The 20,385-nt window shown below is 43.1% G+C and overlaps 1 protein-coding gene and 1 pseudogene across 8 annotated transcripts in view; one reads left to right on the plus strand and one right to left on the minus strand.

Annotated features, from left to right (window-relative positions):
- Pogz (pogo transposable element derived with ZNF domain) overlaps nucleotides 1-20,385 on the plus strand; it is a 60,250-nt gene that overhangs the window by 27,756 nt on the left and 12,109 nt on the right. For 3 of the 8 annotated variants that reach the window (XM_063281872.1, XM_063281871.1, XM_008761297.4), the window contains 6 exons: nucleotides 4,660-4,784; nucleotides 10,826-11,001; nucleotides 12,272-12,380; nucleotides 14,074-14,364; nucleotides 14,444-14,653; nucleotides 19,871-19,977. In XM_063281872.1, the coding sequence (XP_063137942.1) occupies nucleotides 4,661-4,784; nucleotides 10,826-11,001; nucleotides 12,272-12,380; nucleotides 14,074-14,364; nucleotides 14,444-14,653; nucleotides 19,871-19,977 (1,017 nt within the window). In that variant the 5' untranslated portion in view covers nucleotide 4,660. Of the gene's footprint in view, nucleotides 1-4,656; nucleotides 4,785-6,675; nucleotides 6,835-10,825; nucleotides 11,002-12,271; nucleotides 12,381-14,073; nucleotides 14,365-14,443; nucleotides 14,654-19,870; nucleotides 19,978-20,385 lie in introns of those variants that run through there. The other 5 variants (XM_017590895.3, XM_008761295.4, XM_008761299.4 and 2 more) reach the window with 4 other exon arrangements.
- Nucleotides 3,889-4,664, minus strand: LOC108350064 (high mobility group protein B1 pseudogene; annotated as a pseudogene).

Genomic DNA, 20,385 nt, shown 5'->3' on the forward strand with positions numbered 1-20,385 from the left:
ACTTGCTGCTCTTGAAGTGGACTTGGATTTAGTTCTGACCTCTTTCTCTGACTTTCTTCTGACCTCTTTGGGTACCAAACACCCATAGGGTGTTAATGCAGACAAAAAGTAAGTCTTTTAAAAATGTATTTAGGTGGGAAAGGGTTTATTTCAGCCTACAATTCCAGGTTATAGTGTATCATTGCAGGGAAGTCAGGGCAGGAACTATAAACAGATCATTTCCACAGTCAAGAACATGCTAACCTGCTCGCTTGTGCTCAGATCAGTTTTCTTCTTTAATATATATTAATTTTTATGTGCATTGATGTTTTGACTGCATGTATGTCTATGCAAGGGTACCAGATCCACTGGAACTGGAGTTACAGACAGTTGTAAGCTGTCATGTGGGTGCTAGGAATTAAATCTGGATCCTGGAGGAGCCCTAACTCTTATTTATTTGTTTATATTTTATGTATGTAGGTACACTGTTGCTATCTTCAGACACACCAGAAGAGGACATCAGATCTCATTGCAGATGGTTGTGAGCCACCATGTGGTTGCTGGGATTTGAACTCAGGACCTCTGGCAGAGCAGTCAGTGCTCTTAACCTCTGAGCCATCTCTCCAGCCCCTAACTCTTAACTGCTGTCTGTCAGCTCAGTTTTTCTCAGCTTATACAGTTTAGCACTCCCTGTCTAGGAAATGGTAATGCCCACAGTGATCTGGGTCCTCCCATATCAGTTAATTTAATTAAGAGAGTCCAATTTGATTAAGACAGGAGAGGCTTTGTTCTTCCAGAGGTCTGGAGTTCAATTACCAGCACCCACATGGAGGCTCATAACAATCTACAACTCTAATTCTAGGGGCATATGACACCTCCTTCTGGCCTGCAAAAGTTCAGGGCACACAAGTGATACACAGACATACATGAACCATATAAATTATCTATTACTTATGCCAGTAAAGAGAGGAGGCCTAAACAGAGTTTAAAAACCTGCTAGCTCAATAGGTAACTTTGTTTTCTGAACTATATACAAAATATCTATTTACAAGCCTGATTTAGTTTACAACTAAACTACTAGCTCTTTAGAAGTCTCTGTCTCATTGTACTTAACTAGTCTACTCTACCTTTGTCTTGAGCTCTTGGAAACCCTAGAGGGCTCCTTAGCTTTTTTTCCTAGAATACTATTTTGCCAGTGGCCTGTGGCTGCTTCTCTGTTGTTCCTGCGAGCCCAAAGAGGAAATCCTTATCTCTTACCTGGAGCTCTTTCCCTAAAGGCTCTTCTAAGTTGAGAGAGGGTGGGAGAGGGGAGGTAGACCTGAGAGCTCTATCAAAGGTCCAAATGCTTGTTAGAAAAGGATCTCTAACTCTTCCTACCCATGGCCGGCTGAACCCCAGCATGGTGGGGCAAGCCACAGTAGGGGCCAGGCCACTTCCTGTCATGCCTCGGACCATAGAGCAAAGACCACAAGATCTCTCCCAAGGAGCTTGCCTTAAACTGGGCAGGAACTTTCCATTCTTTAACGTTCTTGTCTGTGGAGGTTTTTTAGATGAACACTCAAACCGCATAGGGTATATATAACTGTGTCTGACAGACGCAAGGTCTATTGACGTTTTTATATTTTGCTAACAATTAGGTTTTCTATGTACAATAATCAAATATCCTGTAACACATACAGGCAGGCAGAAACACTGATTTACATAAAGTGAAATAGTTAATCACAACATGTACATAGGCCAACCCAATTTAGGCAGTCCCTCACTGAGATGCTTCTCATGATTCTAGGTTGTATTAAGGACAAAACTATGAAGTCAAGCTTTGACATGGAGGGGGTGCCTTTAATCCCAGCAATTAGGCAGTAGAAGCAGTGGATCTCTTGAGTTCACAGACAGACTGGTGTACATAGTGAGTTCTAGGACATCTAGGGCTACATAGAGAGACCCTGTCTCAGGAAAACCAAAACAAAATAACACCAGTGTGTCAGACATTAACTTGGGAGGCAAGGCCACCGTGGTCTACCAATCGATTTCCAGAGCTACGTAGTGAGAACAAAACACCACCAACCAAAGACCCTAAACATCACAGTCACTAAATAGTATCTTAACACAGTTTAATTTGTGTGTATGCTGGAGACCATTGTACGTGCTGGCAAGCTCTGTACAAAACACATTGTTAGAAGTATTATAAAATTAGCTTTTACAGTATTAGGCTTCATTGTGGAATTTTCCAACAAAATTTGTGTAAATATATGTGAGAGTGTATGAGAGAATGTAATATATGTTGAATGTTGTATGTGAGAGATTGTATGTGTGATTGTGTGTGTGTGTGAGAGAGAGAGTGCGTGCGTGCGTGCGTGCGTGCGTGTGTGCGTGTGTGTGTGTGTGTGTGTGTGTGTGTGTGTGTGTAAGGCCAAAAGTTGATGTTAGGGATTTCCTTTGTTGCTTTCCACAGACAAGGTCCTCACTGACCTTGATTGCTGTTTTAGCCAGTCTAGGTTGGCCACTCAGTGAGGTCTCAGAATCAGCCCATTCCCTTCCTTCTGCAGTACTTTGATTAAAAGTACCTTACCACCTCACTTAGTGTCTTGTTTGTTTGCTTTTTGATTTGTGGGTTTTGTTTTGTAGTTGGTTCTGGGCTCTTAACTCAGGCTCTTCTCATCTTCCTAACTCTTCCCTGCTTGTCCCCTTCAACCACTGCTGCCTTTAATTCCTCTCTCAGGAAACTGAAGCATGTAGCTTTCTGTGAGTTCAAGGCCATAAAAAGTTCAAGGCCAACTAGATTTATGTAGTGAATCTCAATAAATAAATAAAAAGTATTGGGCTGGCTGGCTCAGATAAAAGTGCTGCTGCCGTGCCTGACAACTTGAGTTTGATTCCTGAGACCTATCTGGTTGGAGAGAATCAATTCCTGCAGGTTGTCCTCTAACCTCCTTATATGTGCTACATAGCACACATACGTGTATACAGTAATAAAGTAATGCTAAAAGTGTCAGTAGTTATGGAAACTCTAATGGACACAGCAGTTCCAGCCCTGTTCTTGCAGTACCGTTGCATGTACTTCACCCTGACCCTCTCAGGTTTGCACCTTCAACTTTTATAGCCAGGCCAGCCTATTTTACACAGTGGGATCCCTTTTCAAACAAGTAAATATTTAATATTTAGTGTAAAACTATTTCTCCAATTCTAGGTCACTATTTTTTCTTTTTTTGCAATTATAGAGTGGTATTCAGTTAACAGAACAACAGTTATCTACCTATAAGCTGGATAACTAAGATGAAAGTACTGTCCCCATATATAACTAACTTGTGCCGTGCACCAATAAGCACCTGCTTTAAATTTCCATGTTAGTTTATACCCCCAAGACTGTACCAGTCAAGGTAATGAAAATACCACCAGGACAGGGCTATCTAAAGATGCATTTAGTAGTGTGTTAACTATTAAAAAAAAACACTGTACAGTTTAAAAACATCTTACACAGACAAGGAAAAAACTTCTAGAACCAACTTATTTTTCATCTTTGTCTTCCTCTTCCTCATCCTCCTCATCCTCCTCCTCCTCATCCTCCTCATCCTCCTCATCCTCATCCTCCTCATCCTCCTCCTCCTCATCCTCCTCATCCTCCTCATCCTCATCCTCCTCATCCTCCTCATCCTCCTCATCCTCTTCCTCATCCTCCTCATCCTCCTCATCCTCATCCTCCTCATCCTCCTCATCCTCCTCATCCTCTTCCTCATCCTCCTCATCCTCCTCATCCTCCTCATCCTCATCCTCCTCATCCTCCTCATCCTCCTCATCCTCTTCCTCATCCTCCTCATCCTCTTCCTCTTCCTCATCCTCCTCTTCCTCATCCTCTTCCTCATCCTCTTCCTCATCCCCTTCCTCATCCTCCTCGTCCTCCTCATCCTCTTCATCCTCCTCATCCTCTTCCTCATCCTCATCCTCCTCATTCTCTTCCTCCTCCTCATCCTCCTCATCCTCTTCCTCTTCCTCATCCTCCTCATCCTCTTCCTTCTTTTTCTTGCTCTTTTCAGCTGTGACCACCCACTTTTTCGCTGCTTTTCCTTTAGCTCTGTAGGCAGCAATATCCTTCTCGTACTTCTCCTTCAGCTTGGCGGCCATCTTCCCATAGGGCTGCTTGTCATCCGCGGCAGTGTTGGTCCACATCGCTCCTAGTTTCTTTGCAACATCACCAATGGATAAGCCAGGATGCTCGCCTTTGATTTTTGGGCGGTACTCAGAACAGAACAAGAAGAAGGTTGAAGGAGGCCCCTTGGGTGCACTGGGGTCTTGAACTTCTCTTTGGTCTCCCCTTTTGGGGGATGTAGGTTTTCATTTCTCTTTCATAACGAGCCTTGTCAGCCTTTGCCATATCTTCAAATTTCCCCTTTAGCAGACATGGTCTTCCACCTCTCTGCGCACTTCTTGGAGAACTCTGAGAAGTCGACAGAAGCATCCGGGTGCTTCTTCTTGTGCTCCTCCCGGCAGGTTTGCACAAAGAATGCATATGAGGACATTTTGCCTCTCGGCTTCTTAGGATCTCCTTTGCCCATGTTTAGTTGATTTTCCTCCGCGAGGCACAGAGTTGCCCAGTGCCTGTCTGGCTCTCACTTGCCCCGGTGATGTCTCTATGGAGCTCAGGATCTCTAGGTCACTATCTTACTAACTTTATTTTTCTTGTAGTATGGCGGACACCGACCTTTTTATGGAATGTGAGGAGGAAGAACTGGAGCCATGGCAGAAAATCAGTGATGTCATTGAGGACTCTGTAGTTGAAGATTACAATTCAGTGGATAAAACTACTCCCGGTAACTAAAGCTCCTTTGTTCTTAGCTTGTTTATACTAATTATATTGCATTATGAAGAATGTGTGGTATAAAGAGCTTACGACTCCAGAGAGAGGGATGGGGTGTTGTTCAGTTATGTAGTGTTTGCCTAGGCTCTGTCTCCAGCGCCACACAAGCTAGGGATGGTGGGACATACCTGGAATCTAAGCAGTGGAGGTGGAGGCAGGGGAATCACAAACACAAGGTCATTTTTGTTGTACAACAGGGTTTGAAACTAGCCTGTGATGCATGAGACCTTGTATCAAAAAAAGAAACCAGAGAGAGCCATCGTGGTTCACACCTATAATTCCAACTCTTAGGAGGCTTGACACAGAGTGCCTCAGGCTTGCAGGTACATGAGTTCCAGGCCAACTAGGGGTTATAGAGTGAGACCCTGTGCGAGTGCGCACGCACTTCCGCTCTCACTTGCGTGCTGTGTGTGTGTGTGTGTGTGTGTGTGTTAGGGAGGGAGGGAGGCAGGGAGGGAAGATGAATATATAGGGCTGTCTTTTTATGGCGTTGGTATTACCCTCGTTTCCATGCTGTAACATGTATCTGCTGCTTCGTGACATTTGTAAAATACTGTTGAATTTGCTGAAGCATTGAGAGATTGGATTAACTGATGCTAAGCAGGGTGTGTCAGAGCTGGTCTGTGTCCCTGGTCAGTGCACTTTTTGTCTTCCTTGAATTTGGTGTCCTTTATGAGCTGAGAAAACATTGTTTTGTGTCTTTCTTAGTGGCTGGTTTATAATTAAGATTTGTTTCACTTTATTTTGTCAGTGATACGGGGTAAAATTCTATTGCCCTGAATTTACAAAGTGGGTGTTTTCTACTAAGTTGTACCAGTTGCTGTTTGCTTTGTTTTGCTTTTGTTTTTTTGTCTTTCCTTGAGACCCAAAGACAGCTTTGCTTTAGGTTAAAGAAGGACACAGTATAGGTGGCTTATTATGAAGGACTATAAATCCTAGTAGTGGTAATAGTAAATCTGGGAGACCTAAAAATACACGAGTGCTATAGAAAGCAAAACATTCAAGTCCTGCCTCAGAGGTTGGTGACCTAACTGTTGAGATTTAAACAAACAAACATATGGGTACCACATGCGTACATGGTGTGCACAGTGCCCCAAAGATGGCACTGCATCCTCTAGAATGAAGTTACAGAGAGCTGTAGCTGTCATGTATGAGCTGGGAATTAAACCTGGGTCCTCTGGAAGCCAGTATTCTCTGTTGATTCATCAACAAAGATGGATCCAGCCACTAATCCATCTCTCAGCCCTGCAGTGACTTGACTTAATTAACCAGGAAATATAAGGCAAAGATTGTGGGCTGAATAATTTTACTTGTCAAATTGTCACAAGCTAGAGTCACCAGAGACTAGATTAGGATGGCCTTGGACATGACTGTGTCCAAGAGGATTATCTTAGTTATATTCCACTGATGTCAGAAGTCTTAACCTCTTGTGGGTAGCACCATTCCCTCGGAAGAAGATTCTGAACTGTTTAGGAGTGGAGTAAGCCGAGTGCTAGCATGCGTGCGAGCATGCATTCATGTTCTTTGTCCTTGGCTTGGTATAATGTGATGAGTAGCTTCAAGCCCTTGCAACCTTGAGTTCCCCATAATGAGGGACTGTAATCTGAAATTGTGACCCATGTCAGGGTAGTTAACAGAGCAACAGGAGAAGACACAAAGACCAAAGAGATTGCAACTAAGTGATAGTAGTCTGAGGGACATTAGGAGGAGAAATCAACAGTTGGAATTTTGAATGAAGTAAGAAACTTTTTTGGCTGTTGAAACACAAAGGAATCAGTTAAAGCAGAATCCTTTAGCGTCACCTGTCCCTGTCTCCAAGTGACTGTGCCTTCCCTTCCCCACAGTTTCTGTGAGCCAGCAGCCAGTCTCAGCTCCAGTGCCCATTGCTGCCCATGCTTCTGTGGCTGGGCACCTCTCTACATCCACTACTGTTAGTAGCAGTGGGGCACAGAACAGCGACAGTACAAAGAAGACTCTTGTTACACTAATTGCCAACAACAATGGTAAGTGGGATTATTGGGAAAGCATTCTGGGATAGAGGCATGAGAGAATAAAAAATGACCTCACAGCTAGCTGTTCCTGTTCCCATGGCTGTGCTAGCTGGAGGTCTCTTTGGAACTGTTTGCTGTGGAAGGAGCGCTGCAGATGACACTGTCCCTTCAGTCAGTGCTGGATTGAGTCAGGTCAGCAGATTGTTGCTGCTGGTAACTTCTGGGAAGATGAGCTCGACATTGCTAACTGTTCTAGAGATCTGGGGCTGTTGGTTGGTTGGTTTTGTTTGCACGCTTGCACTCGCAAATGAATGCAAGCATACACAGACGCGCATACTCTCTTTAGTTCAGAGGCGTCCTGTTCATATGGTTCAGAGTTTTTCTAGGCAGCTTTGTGGTGTTTATTTGCTTTGAGAGATTTATTGGATGTTGTTGGCTCCTCGGTATAAAGGAGAAAAGTTGTTTCTGCTAGAATGAAATGGTGAAAGAAGAGCATTTTCAGGGCATTTTCTTGGTCAGAGAAAGTACAGTTGGTTTGCTGTTTTAAAGCAGGGTCTCATGTAGCCCAGGCTGGCCAATTACTCAGTTTGTTTGTTTGTTTTTTTTAAATATGTGTATAGGTGCTTTGCCTACATAAATGTCTATGTGCCACTTACATGTCTAATGCCTGCTGAGGGTGTTGGGGCCCCTGGAACTGGAATTACAGATGGTTGTGAGGTGCCATGAGTGTGCTAGGAATGGAACCTGAGTTCTTTGTAAGAACAAAATATGCTCTTTAAACTACTGAGCCATCTGTCCAGCCCTAGCCTTGGACTCTTGATCTCTACCTGTACCACCAATTCTCAACTTCTGTTCCATGATCAATAACTTTCTGCATACTGAGGATGATTCCTGATAGTTTGCATTTTAGGATTCAGAGCAACAGATACTTTCATAGCCTCATTGTATTGCTACAAGAACTTTATTTGTTGCTTTTTTGAGATTGGGTCTTTGTATATAGCTCTGGATGGCCTGGAACTTGGCATGTAGACCAGGCTCTTCTCAAAACTGCAGAGATCCACCTGCCTCTGCCTTCTGAATGTGAAAAAGGCATCTCCCACCATGTGCTCAGTGTTTTTGTTTGGTTGGTTTGGGGTGGGGGCTGGATTTGTTTGTGTGTGTGCGTTATTAGGAACTGAGTGAACATAGTTGTCTTTGTCATGCTGTGTGTCATCCCCCCCACACACACACACACATACACACACACGGGGAATTGAATATAAGGCCTCACTCTTGCTGAGGTAAATGAACACTCTAGCACTGAGCTATATTCTCATTTCCAGCCCCCTTTTAAGTGTTTATTTTGAGGTAGAATCTAGCTAAACCGCCAAGGCTGGCCCTAAACTTGGCTCCTTCTGCTTTGTCTGTCTAAAGAGGGATTTTGTTTCCTTTAGAAATAAAATTTATTGTTGTAAGAATGTTATGTGGGGCTGGGGATGTAGTTCACTTAGAATGCATGCACAAAGCTCTGGGTTAGGTCCCCAGCACCACCTAAATGGTGGTGTAGCACATCCATCTAATCTAGCATTCCACAAGTTGGCAGGAACATCAGAAGTTAAAGGTCATCCTTGGTTACATAGCGAATTTGAAGTCATCCTGAGCTTCATGCAACACTGTCATAGAAAAAGAAGAACAGGAGCTGGAGAAATGGCTTACTCATTAAAGTGCTCGCCACACAAGCATAAGGACGTTAGATTCCCAGGACCCATGTAAAGTCTTGGGTACCAAGGAGGTGGAAAGAGGTAGATCTTTGGAGTTCAGTGTCCAGCCTAGCCTTCTCATCCAGCTCTAGGTTAGTGAAAGACTTTGTCTAAAACCAAAGCCAAAATGAGGCAGACAGCACCCGAGGCTAATCACTGCCCTCCACCAGCATGCATACGTGCATTCACATGCATACACACAATAAAAATATGTGCATTATAGAAAATGCTAGAAACAGGGCAAGGTGTACATGCCTGTGATCATAGTACTCAGGATTGTGAGTTCAAAGCTAGTCTGCTATATAGCAAGACCTGTCTTAAAGAACTTTAGGAGAGAGGAAAAACAGAGAAAATCTAGGCAACAAAGTCAAAATGGGTGGAAGGTTAACTGTCCTATCTCATGGAATGACTATAATTCATTTATGCAAACAGTTTTTTCTGTACTTTTTTTATAAAAATAGAATCATATAGACCATATTTCCCCTGCTTTTATTTATCTTGTAATATGTAGTGAGTACTTTATCATTTTGATAGTTACTTATTACTTTAATTGTCTTATTGTTTGTTTTAGATAGGGTCTTACCCTGTAACTCTGGCTAAGAATTCACTCTGTAGACTAGACTGGTCTGGAACTCAGAGAGATTTATCTACCTCTGCCTCTGCCTCCCAGATAATGGGAATAAAAATGTGTGCTCCCATGCCTGGCTGTTTTGCTTTTTAAATTAGTTTACTTATTTTATGTATATCAGTATTTTGCCTGCACATGTGTCTGTACACCCTGTGTGTGCCTGGAGCCATTGTAGGTCAGAAGAGGGTAAACAGGAATTACAGATGTTGCAATGGGCATTGAACCCACATCCTCTGCAAGAGCAGCAAATGCTCTTAGCTAACTTTAACCCGAACCTTAACTGCGGAGCCAACTCTCTGTCTTTTGCCTTCTATTTTGTTTTTGAGGCAGGTTTGAAGCTCAGGCTAGCCTTGAACTTCCTATTTCACTGAGGCTAGCCTTGGATTGCCTCTATTTCTTAAGTGCTAGATTTACACGCACGCACGCATCCTTGCACTCGTGTGCGCACACACACACTTTGGTTTGTTTTGGTTTTGAGCCTTGGTGTACTGTTCTCATGGTTGGCTTCAAACTAACAAGGATGGTCTTGAGAGGCTTACTGTCCTGATATCAGGATCACAGGCATGCACTGCAAGCCTGCCTTGTGCAGTGCTGGGGTTTGAAGCAAAGGCCTCATGTGTGCTGGACAAGCACTCTGCCAACTATGCTACGTTTCCAGCCTTTTGTAACACTTTTGATAACCATTATTTGATTAGCATATTTACAGTAGATTATAAAAAAGATACATTGAAGTTTCATTTGTACAGAGCTACAGTGAGCACTGGATATAAATGTGCATATACAGCCTGTACTCAGGAAGGTGGGTTGAGAGTATTGGCTGGGTTTGGAGCCAGCCTGGGCTATAACAAGGCTGTCTCAGAAAACATCTCCTCCAATAAGGCCACATATCCCATTCTTTCTCCAGCTGCTCCATTAACTGCAGCCCAAGCACTCAAACATAACAGCTTACAGGAGCCATTCTCACCCAAACCACCACAGTTGCTATTTCCTGTAGAAGAATGTCTCGTGTTATTTTGGATCAAACTAAATGTGAACCTTTCTCAAACAACAACAAAGTGGTTTAGGGCTGGTGAGATGGTTCAGGGAGTGAGTAAAGGGCACCTGCTGCCACTAAGCTTGAGTACCTGAGAGCTGCTTCTCTCTCTCTCTCTCTCTCTCTCTCTCTCTCTCTCTCTCACACACACACACACACACACACACACACACACACACACTAAGCAAATGTAAAAAAGGAAAGTTTAAAAGGGGGTTAGCCAACAACAAATTACTTTCTTACAAAAAGATTTTACTTTAAATTTGGAAAGTCTTACCTTTTTTGGCTCTGCTGACTGGGGAGAAGTGTGTGATGACTTAACTCATTAGTCTGAAGATAGGAACTGGTGCCTCTCAGCCTTGGGCCAGGCACGGGTGGGTTAGTGAGCTTGTATTCTGTTAGTTGTAGAGTTGAGTGAAGCTTAAATTGTGAGTTTAGTGACATTAAGCCTGAAGTGAGTAGTAGCAGTTAAGTAATTTTGATATTTGAGACACTAATTCTTAACTGAGATAATAATGTTTTTATGAATACAAGTTTAGCATTGTTTCTAACATCCCTTTCATGTTCTGTTTCCCTTTGTTTTGCCTGCCTTTTGCTTTTTAGCTGGTAATACTTTGGTCCAGCAAGGTGGACAACCACTCATCTTGACCCAAAATCCAACACCGGGTCTGGGAACAATGGTTACTCAACCAGTATTGAGACCTGTCCAGGTCATGCAGAATGCCAATCATGTGACTAGCTCCCCTGTGGCCTCACAACCTATCTTCATCACTACCCAGGTGAGTGGGGCTTCGACTTCTAGGTCTGTTTGGGGAGATAGACGGTGAGCCTGCAGAGGCTCTGCCTTGGACACGATCTTTATCATTGTTAGAGTTCTGTCTGTTGAACTGAGGTTCTCCGTACTGTTTCATGGAATTCTGCCTTGTGGAATGCTCAGCATAGCATTATGGCTACATGATATTGCCTGTCCATGCACCTGAGAGGTCTGTTGAGTTGAAAGTCTGAGCAGAAATCATCAGGAAAGTTAGAATTAGAAAGGCTTCACTCAGGGCTGGAGAGACGGCTTAACCATCAAGAACATTTGTTGTTCTAGCAGAGAACCCAGGTTCAATTCCCAGCACCTACATGTCAGCTCGTAGCTGTGTCTGTAACTTCACTTTCAGAAGGCTTGATGCCTTCTGACCTCCACAGACACCAGGCATCCCTGTGGTGCACATACATACGTGCACAGTCATACACATCTTAAGGGGAAAAAAACCTGAAGCCTTCACATTTGCCTTGCAAGGGATAACTTTTGCCTGGGCTGCTTCTATCCCCTAGGGTGAATTCATTGACTTTTAAATACATGTATAAAATAAGTGGTCTTTGAAGGAAGGCTCTGCCATACAGTATACCGGTTGTCAGTTGAAAGCCCAAATCTGGGTGGAATTTAAGAGGCACATGCTTCTTTCTGCCTTTGTAGTTACCAGAGGTTTGTGGCCTTTGAAGTGGGCTTGAGAGCAACATATTTTTAAAAAAAGGTGATTTATCTGTCGGAATACTAGATTAAATACTATTAGTGATTTTTCTTCCCTTCAAAGCACAGTGTATGGATGCATAGTTTTGTTGCTTTTGCTTCTTTAGTTTGCTAAGCACTCTGGGTGTGGTGTTACATGCTTATAACCCCAGCTTTTAGAATGAAGCAGAAAATTGTCATAAATTCAAGGCTTGCCTGGGCTCCATAGCAAGTTTAAGGCCAACCTGGGCTATATAAAGCCCTGTCTCAAAAAAACAGAACAAAAATACCCCAAAGATATTTGCCAACAGAATTAGGAGTTTGGGGGCAGCCTAAGCTACATAGCAAGACCCGTCTCAAGGCAAAAACAAAGGACAAAAAACACCCCATAAAAACCTAGCATGCCATAATTTCCTAAAATTCTCCATTTCAGTCATTTGAAAGCTGTGATTCTAGAGAGAGCTGCTAGGTAAGACTGTGGAGCTGTCAGTCATATTGTAGTCAGTGTCTGGCTAGTTGGTCTGTATTAAAGGTCATTTTTCTTTTTGATACAGGGATTCCCTGTAAGGAATGTTCGCCCTGTACAGAATGCCATGAACCAGGTTGGGATCGTGCTGAATGTACAGCAAGGCCAAACAGTCAGACCAATTACACTGGTCCCAGGTAAGGACATGTTTACAACCTGGCATCCAGATACTTACTCTTATTGTTTCAAAATAGTCTCGGTCATTTGGAAGTATGTATTTAAACAGAATTTTAAAATACCATGTTAACAATTTAAGTCCAATTTTAAAAAGTCTGAACTTTAGTCAAGTGGTAATTTTAGTTTTACATTTAACTTTTCACCACCATTCATGAGGTAAAATAAGTCTTATTTAGTCAAACAGTATCTGCTGATGAGGTCAGCTCTTGTTTGTTATCCTGAAAGAATATTGTTAATGCAAACCCACAAATCTAATGCTCCCCATACATTTACTCACTTATGGGATAGGATTATAAATTGAATTTTTCTTTAACTGTAAAGCATAGGTTTTCTATATGCCACTAGGTATGGTGACACACTCCTGGAATCCAACATTCAGGAGGTTGAAGCAGGAGGATTACTGTGAATTTAAGGCCAAGTCTTGTCTCAAGAAATAAACAAGCTAAGGCAGAGGTTGGGGGAATTTTAGATATAAATTAAGTAAATGATAGATGTTTTGAAGATAATACTACCATTGACCATATAATGGAATATTAAAGAATCTTGGGGGGTTGGGGATTTAGCTCAGTGGTAGAGCGCTTGCCTAGGAAGCGCAAGGCCCTGGGTTCTGTCCCCAGCTCCGAAAAAAAGAACCAAGAAAAAAAAAAGAATCTTGGGGCTGGAGTTATAGCATTTTTAGCATTGCTTGAGGCCTTGGGGTCAATTTTTCAGTACCAAAAGAAGATTCTTGTAATTTCCCCCCAAATCACAATGCTTACCTATTAGGTTTTCTACAGTTTGGCTCAAAAAGAGAGTAACTTTATTTGTGTAAACAGTCCTTAGGACCAGTAGGTGTCTCAGGGCTAAATGGACCTGTGTTCACTCCCTAGAGGCCACATGATGGAAAGAACCAGTTCCCACTTGGTTTGCTCTGACTCCACTTGCACACTGTGGTATGCATGCCACCCCCACCCCCCACCCCTCACACATATACACATACACACACTCAGATAAATACAAGGACAATAAGGGGCTTCTGTGGTTGGCTTTCCAAAGCATTTTGTTTGTTTTTTTTTTTTGTTGTTGTTGTTGTTCTTTTGTTTCCTTTGTTGTTGTTTGAGAGCCATCAGGGCATTTAAGGCATAAATCTGATGAGATGTCTCTAACATTCTGAGGTTCTCTAAATGTTTTTCCCTGGGATTGTCTACAGTAGTTCTAGAAAAAGGTCAACCTTTGGGACATTGAGGTAGAGTAGACTGCCTGTCCTATTTGAGTATACAGAAGAAAATGGAAAATTCTTTTAGAATTCTGAAAAAAGACTTTAAGGACCAAGTCTGCCCTTTGGCCTGCATATACCCAATCTTTTCCCACTTCTAATATGGAGGCCAAGCTACTGTAAAAAAGAGTGTGTGCAGGGCATCTGAAAAGAGTTGGTGGGAATTTCTTCTGACTGCTGCTTTACGAAACGTTGGATAATTCCTTTTGTTTGACGGACAGCTACAGCTTTCTTAGATGTTCAGATCGATGCTACTCTTAGTGATCTCTGGTGGTCACTCAGTCAGTTTAGGGAGTAACTTTTTCCTGTTCTTGTATTTCTAGGAAAGGCAAGAAAATATTTTATAGGTGAGCTCACTGATGAAGGTTTGGGACTTTTTTTGTCTCTTTTTTTAAAAGCCCCAGGTACACAGTTTGTTAAGCCGACAGTTGGCGTCCCACAAGTGTTCTCTCAGATGACCCCCGTGAGGCCAGGCTCCACAATGCCTGTGAGGCCCACCACCAACACCTTTACCACCGTCATCCCAGCTACTCTCACCATCCGAAGCACTGTCCCACAGTCCCAGTCCCAGCAGACCAAGTCCACCCCCAGTACCTCCACTACTCCCATTGCCACACAGCCAACCGCATTGGGGCAGCTAGCTGGTCAGCCTCCAGGCCAGCCCAACCAGACCTCGAATCCCAAACTAGGTGAGATGTGGACGAGGAGACGGCAGAACAGCATGGGGCAGTGGGTGGGAAACAGATGATTTTCACTTGGTCAATGTAGCTCCCTCCTTCCCCTCTCCACCTGCAGTGAGCATTGCCAGCTTTGTCACTGTGAAGCGACCTGGGGTTACAGGTGAAAATAGCAACGAAGTGGCCAAGTTGGTGAATACTCTTAACACTATCCCTTCCCTGGGCCAGAGTCCTGGGCCAGTGGTGGTGTCCAACAACAGTTCTGCTCAAAGAACCAGTGGACCCGAATCTTCAATGAAAGGTAATGTGAGAGACTGAAACACCATTCAGTCACGCAGAAAACATTGCTAAAGCATTTCTTGCATTGAAACTATTGTGAAATGGATAAATAGGATGCAGGTGCTTTGTTTTTACAGAAATGGTAATGTGGTAAAAGATTGAAAATGTAGCTGCACCAGCAGCGTTGGGGATCAGGTAGTGGCATGGATGTGTTGATGAAAGAAGTCTGTGGAAGGAACAGTGGACTTTCTGGGGTAACTCGTACTTTTAAAGATGTATTTTATGCTTGTGGGTGTGTTGTCTTCATGTCCATCTGCACATTAGAAGATTACATTGGATGTCCTAGGACTGTAGTTACAGACAGCTGTGAGCTGCCACATGGGTGCTGGATTGAACTCAGGACCCCTGGAAAAGCAGCCGGTGCTCTTAAGCACTGAGCCATCTCTTGGACCTCTGAGGGGAGAGTGTTTAAAGTGGAGATGTGCTAAAGGGGTTTCAGGAAGATAGAGAATATGAATCTGAGGATTTTTAGTGGTCCAGAGCAGGAGCTGGTGACTTTCTGTGAATGTTCTAGGCTTTGTGCCCAGCACGTTCTCCACTCCAAGTGTTGTAGACACCAGCTGCCGACAGTAGGAAGGTGCTGAAAGCTGGACTCTGTTCCACCAAAGGTGTTTATGGGCTCTGAACTTAGAATTTTATATACTTTTCATGTGCCTCATTTTTCTTTTGGTTTCATTTCAACTATTAAAAAATGTTGAATTTTTTTAAATACATTGAAAAAACTAGATAGTCACAAAAATTTGAAATTCTTACTTTCTGTGCAATGTAAAAATTAATTGAAAGCCAGATATAGTGGTGAATGCCTTTAATCCCAGTGCTTGGGATGGAGAGACAAAGTATCTTTGAGTTGTAGGCCTGCCAGGGCAACATACAGAAGACCTGTCTTAACAGCAAAATAAAAACCCTAGGTAAATCAAAACCCAGGCAAACACAGAAGCCGTGACACTCAGAAGAGAGCTGCACATGAAATTGGCATGTGGTGGTGCATGTCTGTAATTTCCGCATCAGATGCCTGAGAAAAAGAAAGGGCTTGTGAGTGTGAGGCAGCTTGGGTTACACAGTGAGAATCTGTCTCAAGAATCCTAAACAAACAAAACCCAGCCAACTCAGAATGGGGATGAGGAGAGGTAGCTTAGTCAATAAAGTGCTTGCCGTCTAAGCATGAGCACCTGACCTAGATCCCCAGTGCCACATAAAAGCCAGCATGGGGCATATGCTTGTGACTTCAGCACCAAGGGAGTGATAAAGCCTGTCAGTGTTGCCGAAACAGTGCAGTGACGATCAGGTTTAGTTAAAGACCCTGTCTCAGAAATAATTGGGAGCGTGCAAGGGGAAGGGATCTGAAGTTATTAACCTCTGTCCTCCACAGGTAAGATATCCACACATGCATAATACACATATGTATGTATATACCATGTACAAACAGGAAAAGAAAAAAGTCGACACAGTTACACATGCTTGTAAATAGACCTAGCTACTTGTGAGACCAGAAAAGGATTGCTGTGTTCTCAGTATGAGCAAGGGTCTAGGAGGCAGTGCTGAGAACCTCTCCTAAACATAAATGGACAGTATAATGGCGTATATCGTAATCTAGCAGTCAGGAGGCCATGCATGAAGATTACTGTACACGTGTGAGGTCCTGCCATGACAACTGACCAAACCCAGAATTCCTAGGAAGAGAGCCTAGGAAAGAAGCTTTACAGTATTAGATTTAACAACAGTTTCTTGGATGCCAAAACACAGGCAAGAATAAAAATTGCTACATTTGAAATGTAAAGCTTGCATGCATCAGACGAGGCAAAGCAGGTGTGGTGGCTTAGCAGGTAAAGTGCTGCCACCACACTGACCACTTGAGTTCTCTCTAGAACATGCGTGACGGAGTGGGTCCACACACTGCTGTGGCATGCGTATAATACACAAAATGTTGAGTTTTTATTGTCGTGCCTGTTGTGGTGGCCTGTACTTTTAATGCCAGCACTTGTGAGGCAGAGGCAGGCAAATCTCTGAATTTGAAGCTACCCTGGTCTACATGCACAGTACGTTCCAGAACAGCCAGGGTTACATAACCCTTATCTCAAGAAAAAAATACAAAACAACAATAATGCTTTTTTAAAATGAGGCAAAGAGGGCTTATGGAGAAGTAGCAATGATAGAATCCCTCCCCAGTGTGTGTGATCCCTGGGTTCCATCCCCAGCAGGTGGCAGGGGAACGACACCTCTCTAAAGATGGTCAGGAAATACCTGATGAGCATCAGATGGCCAGCAGCATCAATCTCCTTGAGGAAACAGAAAAACCATGGTGAAATGGGTGCCATCAGTACCCATTAGAATAGTCACTCAGAAAACAAGCAAGCAAGCCAACTAAGCTAGCCAAATCAGCTCAGAAAGACAATAGTGTGTGCCTTCTCGTGGATCCTGAGTTCTGTTTTGGATAAGTGTGTATTTATGTATGAGTAAGTGTAGACAGACCAGGAAACCACAAAGGTGCAAATGGTGGGGGAAGAGAGGTAGTGGAAATCAGGGAGGTGCAGAGAGATTAATAGACCCATGTGATAGGAAGTGGAGGGGGAGTCCTGGGGTTGCAAGCAGGAGCGGGGGTAGGTAAAGGAAAGGAACAGATATGGGTAGAGAATCAACCAAGACTGGGTGTGCGTGAAAATGCCATAACAAACTTCTTTGTATGCTAACTGAAGAAGAAGATGGGGTGTAACTAGGAAGAAGATCTCTTCAGAGAGGATCTAAGATTATGAGAAAGTAGTGCCTTGATCTAGCCAAATGATTATCCTCTTTCTTCCTGAAATGTGTGAGTTGAGGTTGAATAATTCAGAATATAATACAAGGAAACTATAGTTGTGGTTCTGCTTTGGTTTTTCTCATTTGTTGTGTATGGTGGTTGTGTATGGTTGTGTATGGTTGTGTATGGCTGTGTATGGCTGTGTATGGCTGTGTATGGTTGTGTATGGTTGTGTATGGCTGTGTATGGTTGTGTATGGTTGTTGTGTATGGTTGTGTATGGCTGTGTATGGTTGTGTATGGCTGTGTATGGCTGTATATGGTTGTGTATGGCTGTGTATGGCTGTGTATGGTTGTGTATGGCTGTGTATGGCTGTGTATGATTGTGTATGGTTGTTGTGTATGGTTGTGTATGGCTGTGTATGGCTGTGTATGATTGTGTATGGTTGTTGTGTATGGTTGTGTATGGCTGTGTATGGCTTTGTATGGTTGTGTATGGCTGTGTATGGCTGTGTATGATTGTGTATGGTTGTTGTGTATGGCTGTGTATGGCTGTGTATGGTTGTGTATGGCTGTGTATGGTTGTGTATGGTTGTTGTATATGGTTGTGTATGGTTGTTGTGTATGGCTGTGTATGGTTGTGTATGGCTGTGTATGGCTGTGTATGGCTGTTGCCTTCACATGTGTCTGTCTGTCATGTGTGTGCCTAGTTCCATATGCGAGCCAGAAGAGGGTCAGGTCTCCTGAACCAGAGTTAGAGATGTCTATGTAGCACCATGCGAATGCTTGAGAAACCAGAGCAGCCAGTGTTCTTAATAACTGAGCCGTCTTTCCAGCTCCTGTAGTTGTGTTAAAAAGTAACAAAAGGGGCCAGGAGAAAAGACGGCTCGGCATGCAAAGCTGCTTCCTGCCAAGGCTAGCAGCCTGAGTTTGATCTCTGGGACCCACACTGAAGGACAGAACTGACTCCCACACGTTCTCTGCACACACAAGGAAAAGGGGAATTCTGTGTACTGTTGGCAGGGACATAACACTGTACTGATACTGTGAAAAATAGTATGATCTCCAAAAAATTTTTTAAATTTTCATATACTTTAGAAGGTTTGCTTCTAAGCATAGATTAAAAGAATTGATAGCAGGGACTAGAACAGGAACCCGAAACCTGTGTTCATAGCAGTGTCAGTCACAATAGGCAAAAGGTGACACAGCCTAAGTCACCATCCACATGTGTTCTGTTCACACAGTAGTGTGTTGCTTAGGCTTAGAGAGGAAGTCTTTTTTTCTTTCCAGAAATTCTTTTTGTTTATTTTTGTGACTATATTTTAGTTATCTTCTTTCCCTTTCCTCCCTCCAAATCTTCCCACATATCCCTCCCCACTCTTACACAAACTACAGTCTCTTGATTCATCAGTTGTTGTGTACACATGCATAGTTCTAACTATATAACCTGTTCAGTCCATAAAACGTTACTTGTATATTTCTGACACAATACAACATGGAGAACTTTAAAGGCATTGTTACAGGCTCTGTGAGGTGGTGTCAAAAGTCCAGACCAACCAGGTTTGCATAAGGAGACCCTGGTCAGAAAGGCCAGGAATAGTACACATCTGTGATCCTAGTCCCTGGCATGTGTAGGCAGGAGGGTCAGGAATTCACAACTACAGGAGACACTCACTGTCTAAGGTAAAACTGTCCCCAAAATAGTTTCCGTTTTATAAGTTGAGACAAGTTCTAGAAATTAGCCAACATGAATGTACTTAGTCCCTTGAAATATAGACTTCAAGCTAGTTCCACTCTGAGTATTGCTTTCTGTATAGCATAGTGTCACAATTAGGTACATTAGTTTTGTTTTAAAATGTGGTCTCCCTTTGTAGGCCAGATGGTCTGTAACTAGATATATAGATCAAGATGGTTCCTCTCCCAAGCACTGAATTCACAGGTATGCATCACCGTGCTCAGTTCCATTACAGTTTTAAAAAAGAAAAATGGGGCTGGGGATTTAGCTCAGTGGTAGAGCGCTTACCTAGGAAGCGCAAGGCCCTGGGTTCGGTCCCCAGCTCCGAAAAAAAGAACCAAAAAAAAAAAAAAAAGAAAAGAAAAATGTCAGCCAAGTACATGGAACATGCTATTGTCCCAGCCCTTGAGGCAGGTTAATCATGAGTTCACTGTTAACCTAGATTATACAAAGATTCTCCCTAAAAACAAACCAAAAAAACTATAATTTTTTTTTTGAGTCAAAATAGCTTGTGAGTTAAAATAGCTCGTGAGCTGAGGTGGTCTCTGAGCTTCAGCTTGCCAGCCCCAGCCTAGATGAGAGCAGTAAGAGCACTGTGTCTCACACAGGGATCTCTTACGCTTGCTCTTTACTCTTGGCTTTCTTCTCAGGGACTGCATTCTTGCCACTGTATGCTCTACTAATCTCAACAATTCTTTTCCCTTCTTCCAGTGACCTCTTCCATCCCAGTGTTTGACCTCCAGGACGGTGGACGGAAAATATGTCCACGGTGTAATGCTCAGTTCCGAGTTACTGAAGCTTTGAGAGGTCACATGTGTGTAAGTGATATCACCCATGATAAGGATCCAGCTTAAGTGGCCTCTGCTCTCTCTTCTGATACTGGGATCTTGAAAAGCAGATGGTTCAACTGGCTTGGAAACTTGTGAAAGCTGTTCTTTGTTTTGTTCTATTGTAGACAGGGCTGTGTAAACTGGGACTGTGATAAAATGCGTATAAAGACTGCCAATAGGTGATTGAGCACTTACAGACTTACATGATAGATCTGATCTCATAGGACAGCAAGTTTGTTAGATAAGACCTCAAGCAATGTTTAAACCCTCAGCTCCGTTTTAACTCTCACTGGGAGTGTATGAAAACCTGTTACCTTGTCACTGTTTTACTTGTAGTCTTGCACTTTTCTGGTATCAGTCCAAACGGAGCAGTTGGAACTTCTTTCTCTAGAAAGC

The sequence above is a fragment of the Rattus norvegicus genome, chromosome 2 (assembly GCF_036323735.1).
Source record: "Rattus norvegicus strain BN/NHsdMcwi chromosome 2, GRCr8, whole genome shotgun sequence".
Lineage (NCBI taxonomy): Eukaryota > Metazoa > Chordata > Mammalia > Rodentia > Muridae > Rattus > Rattus norvegicus.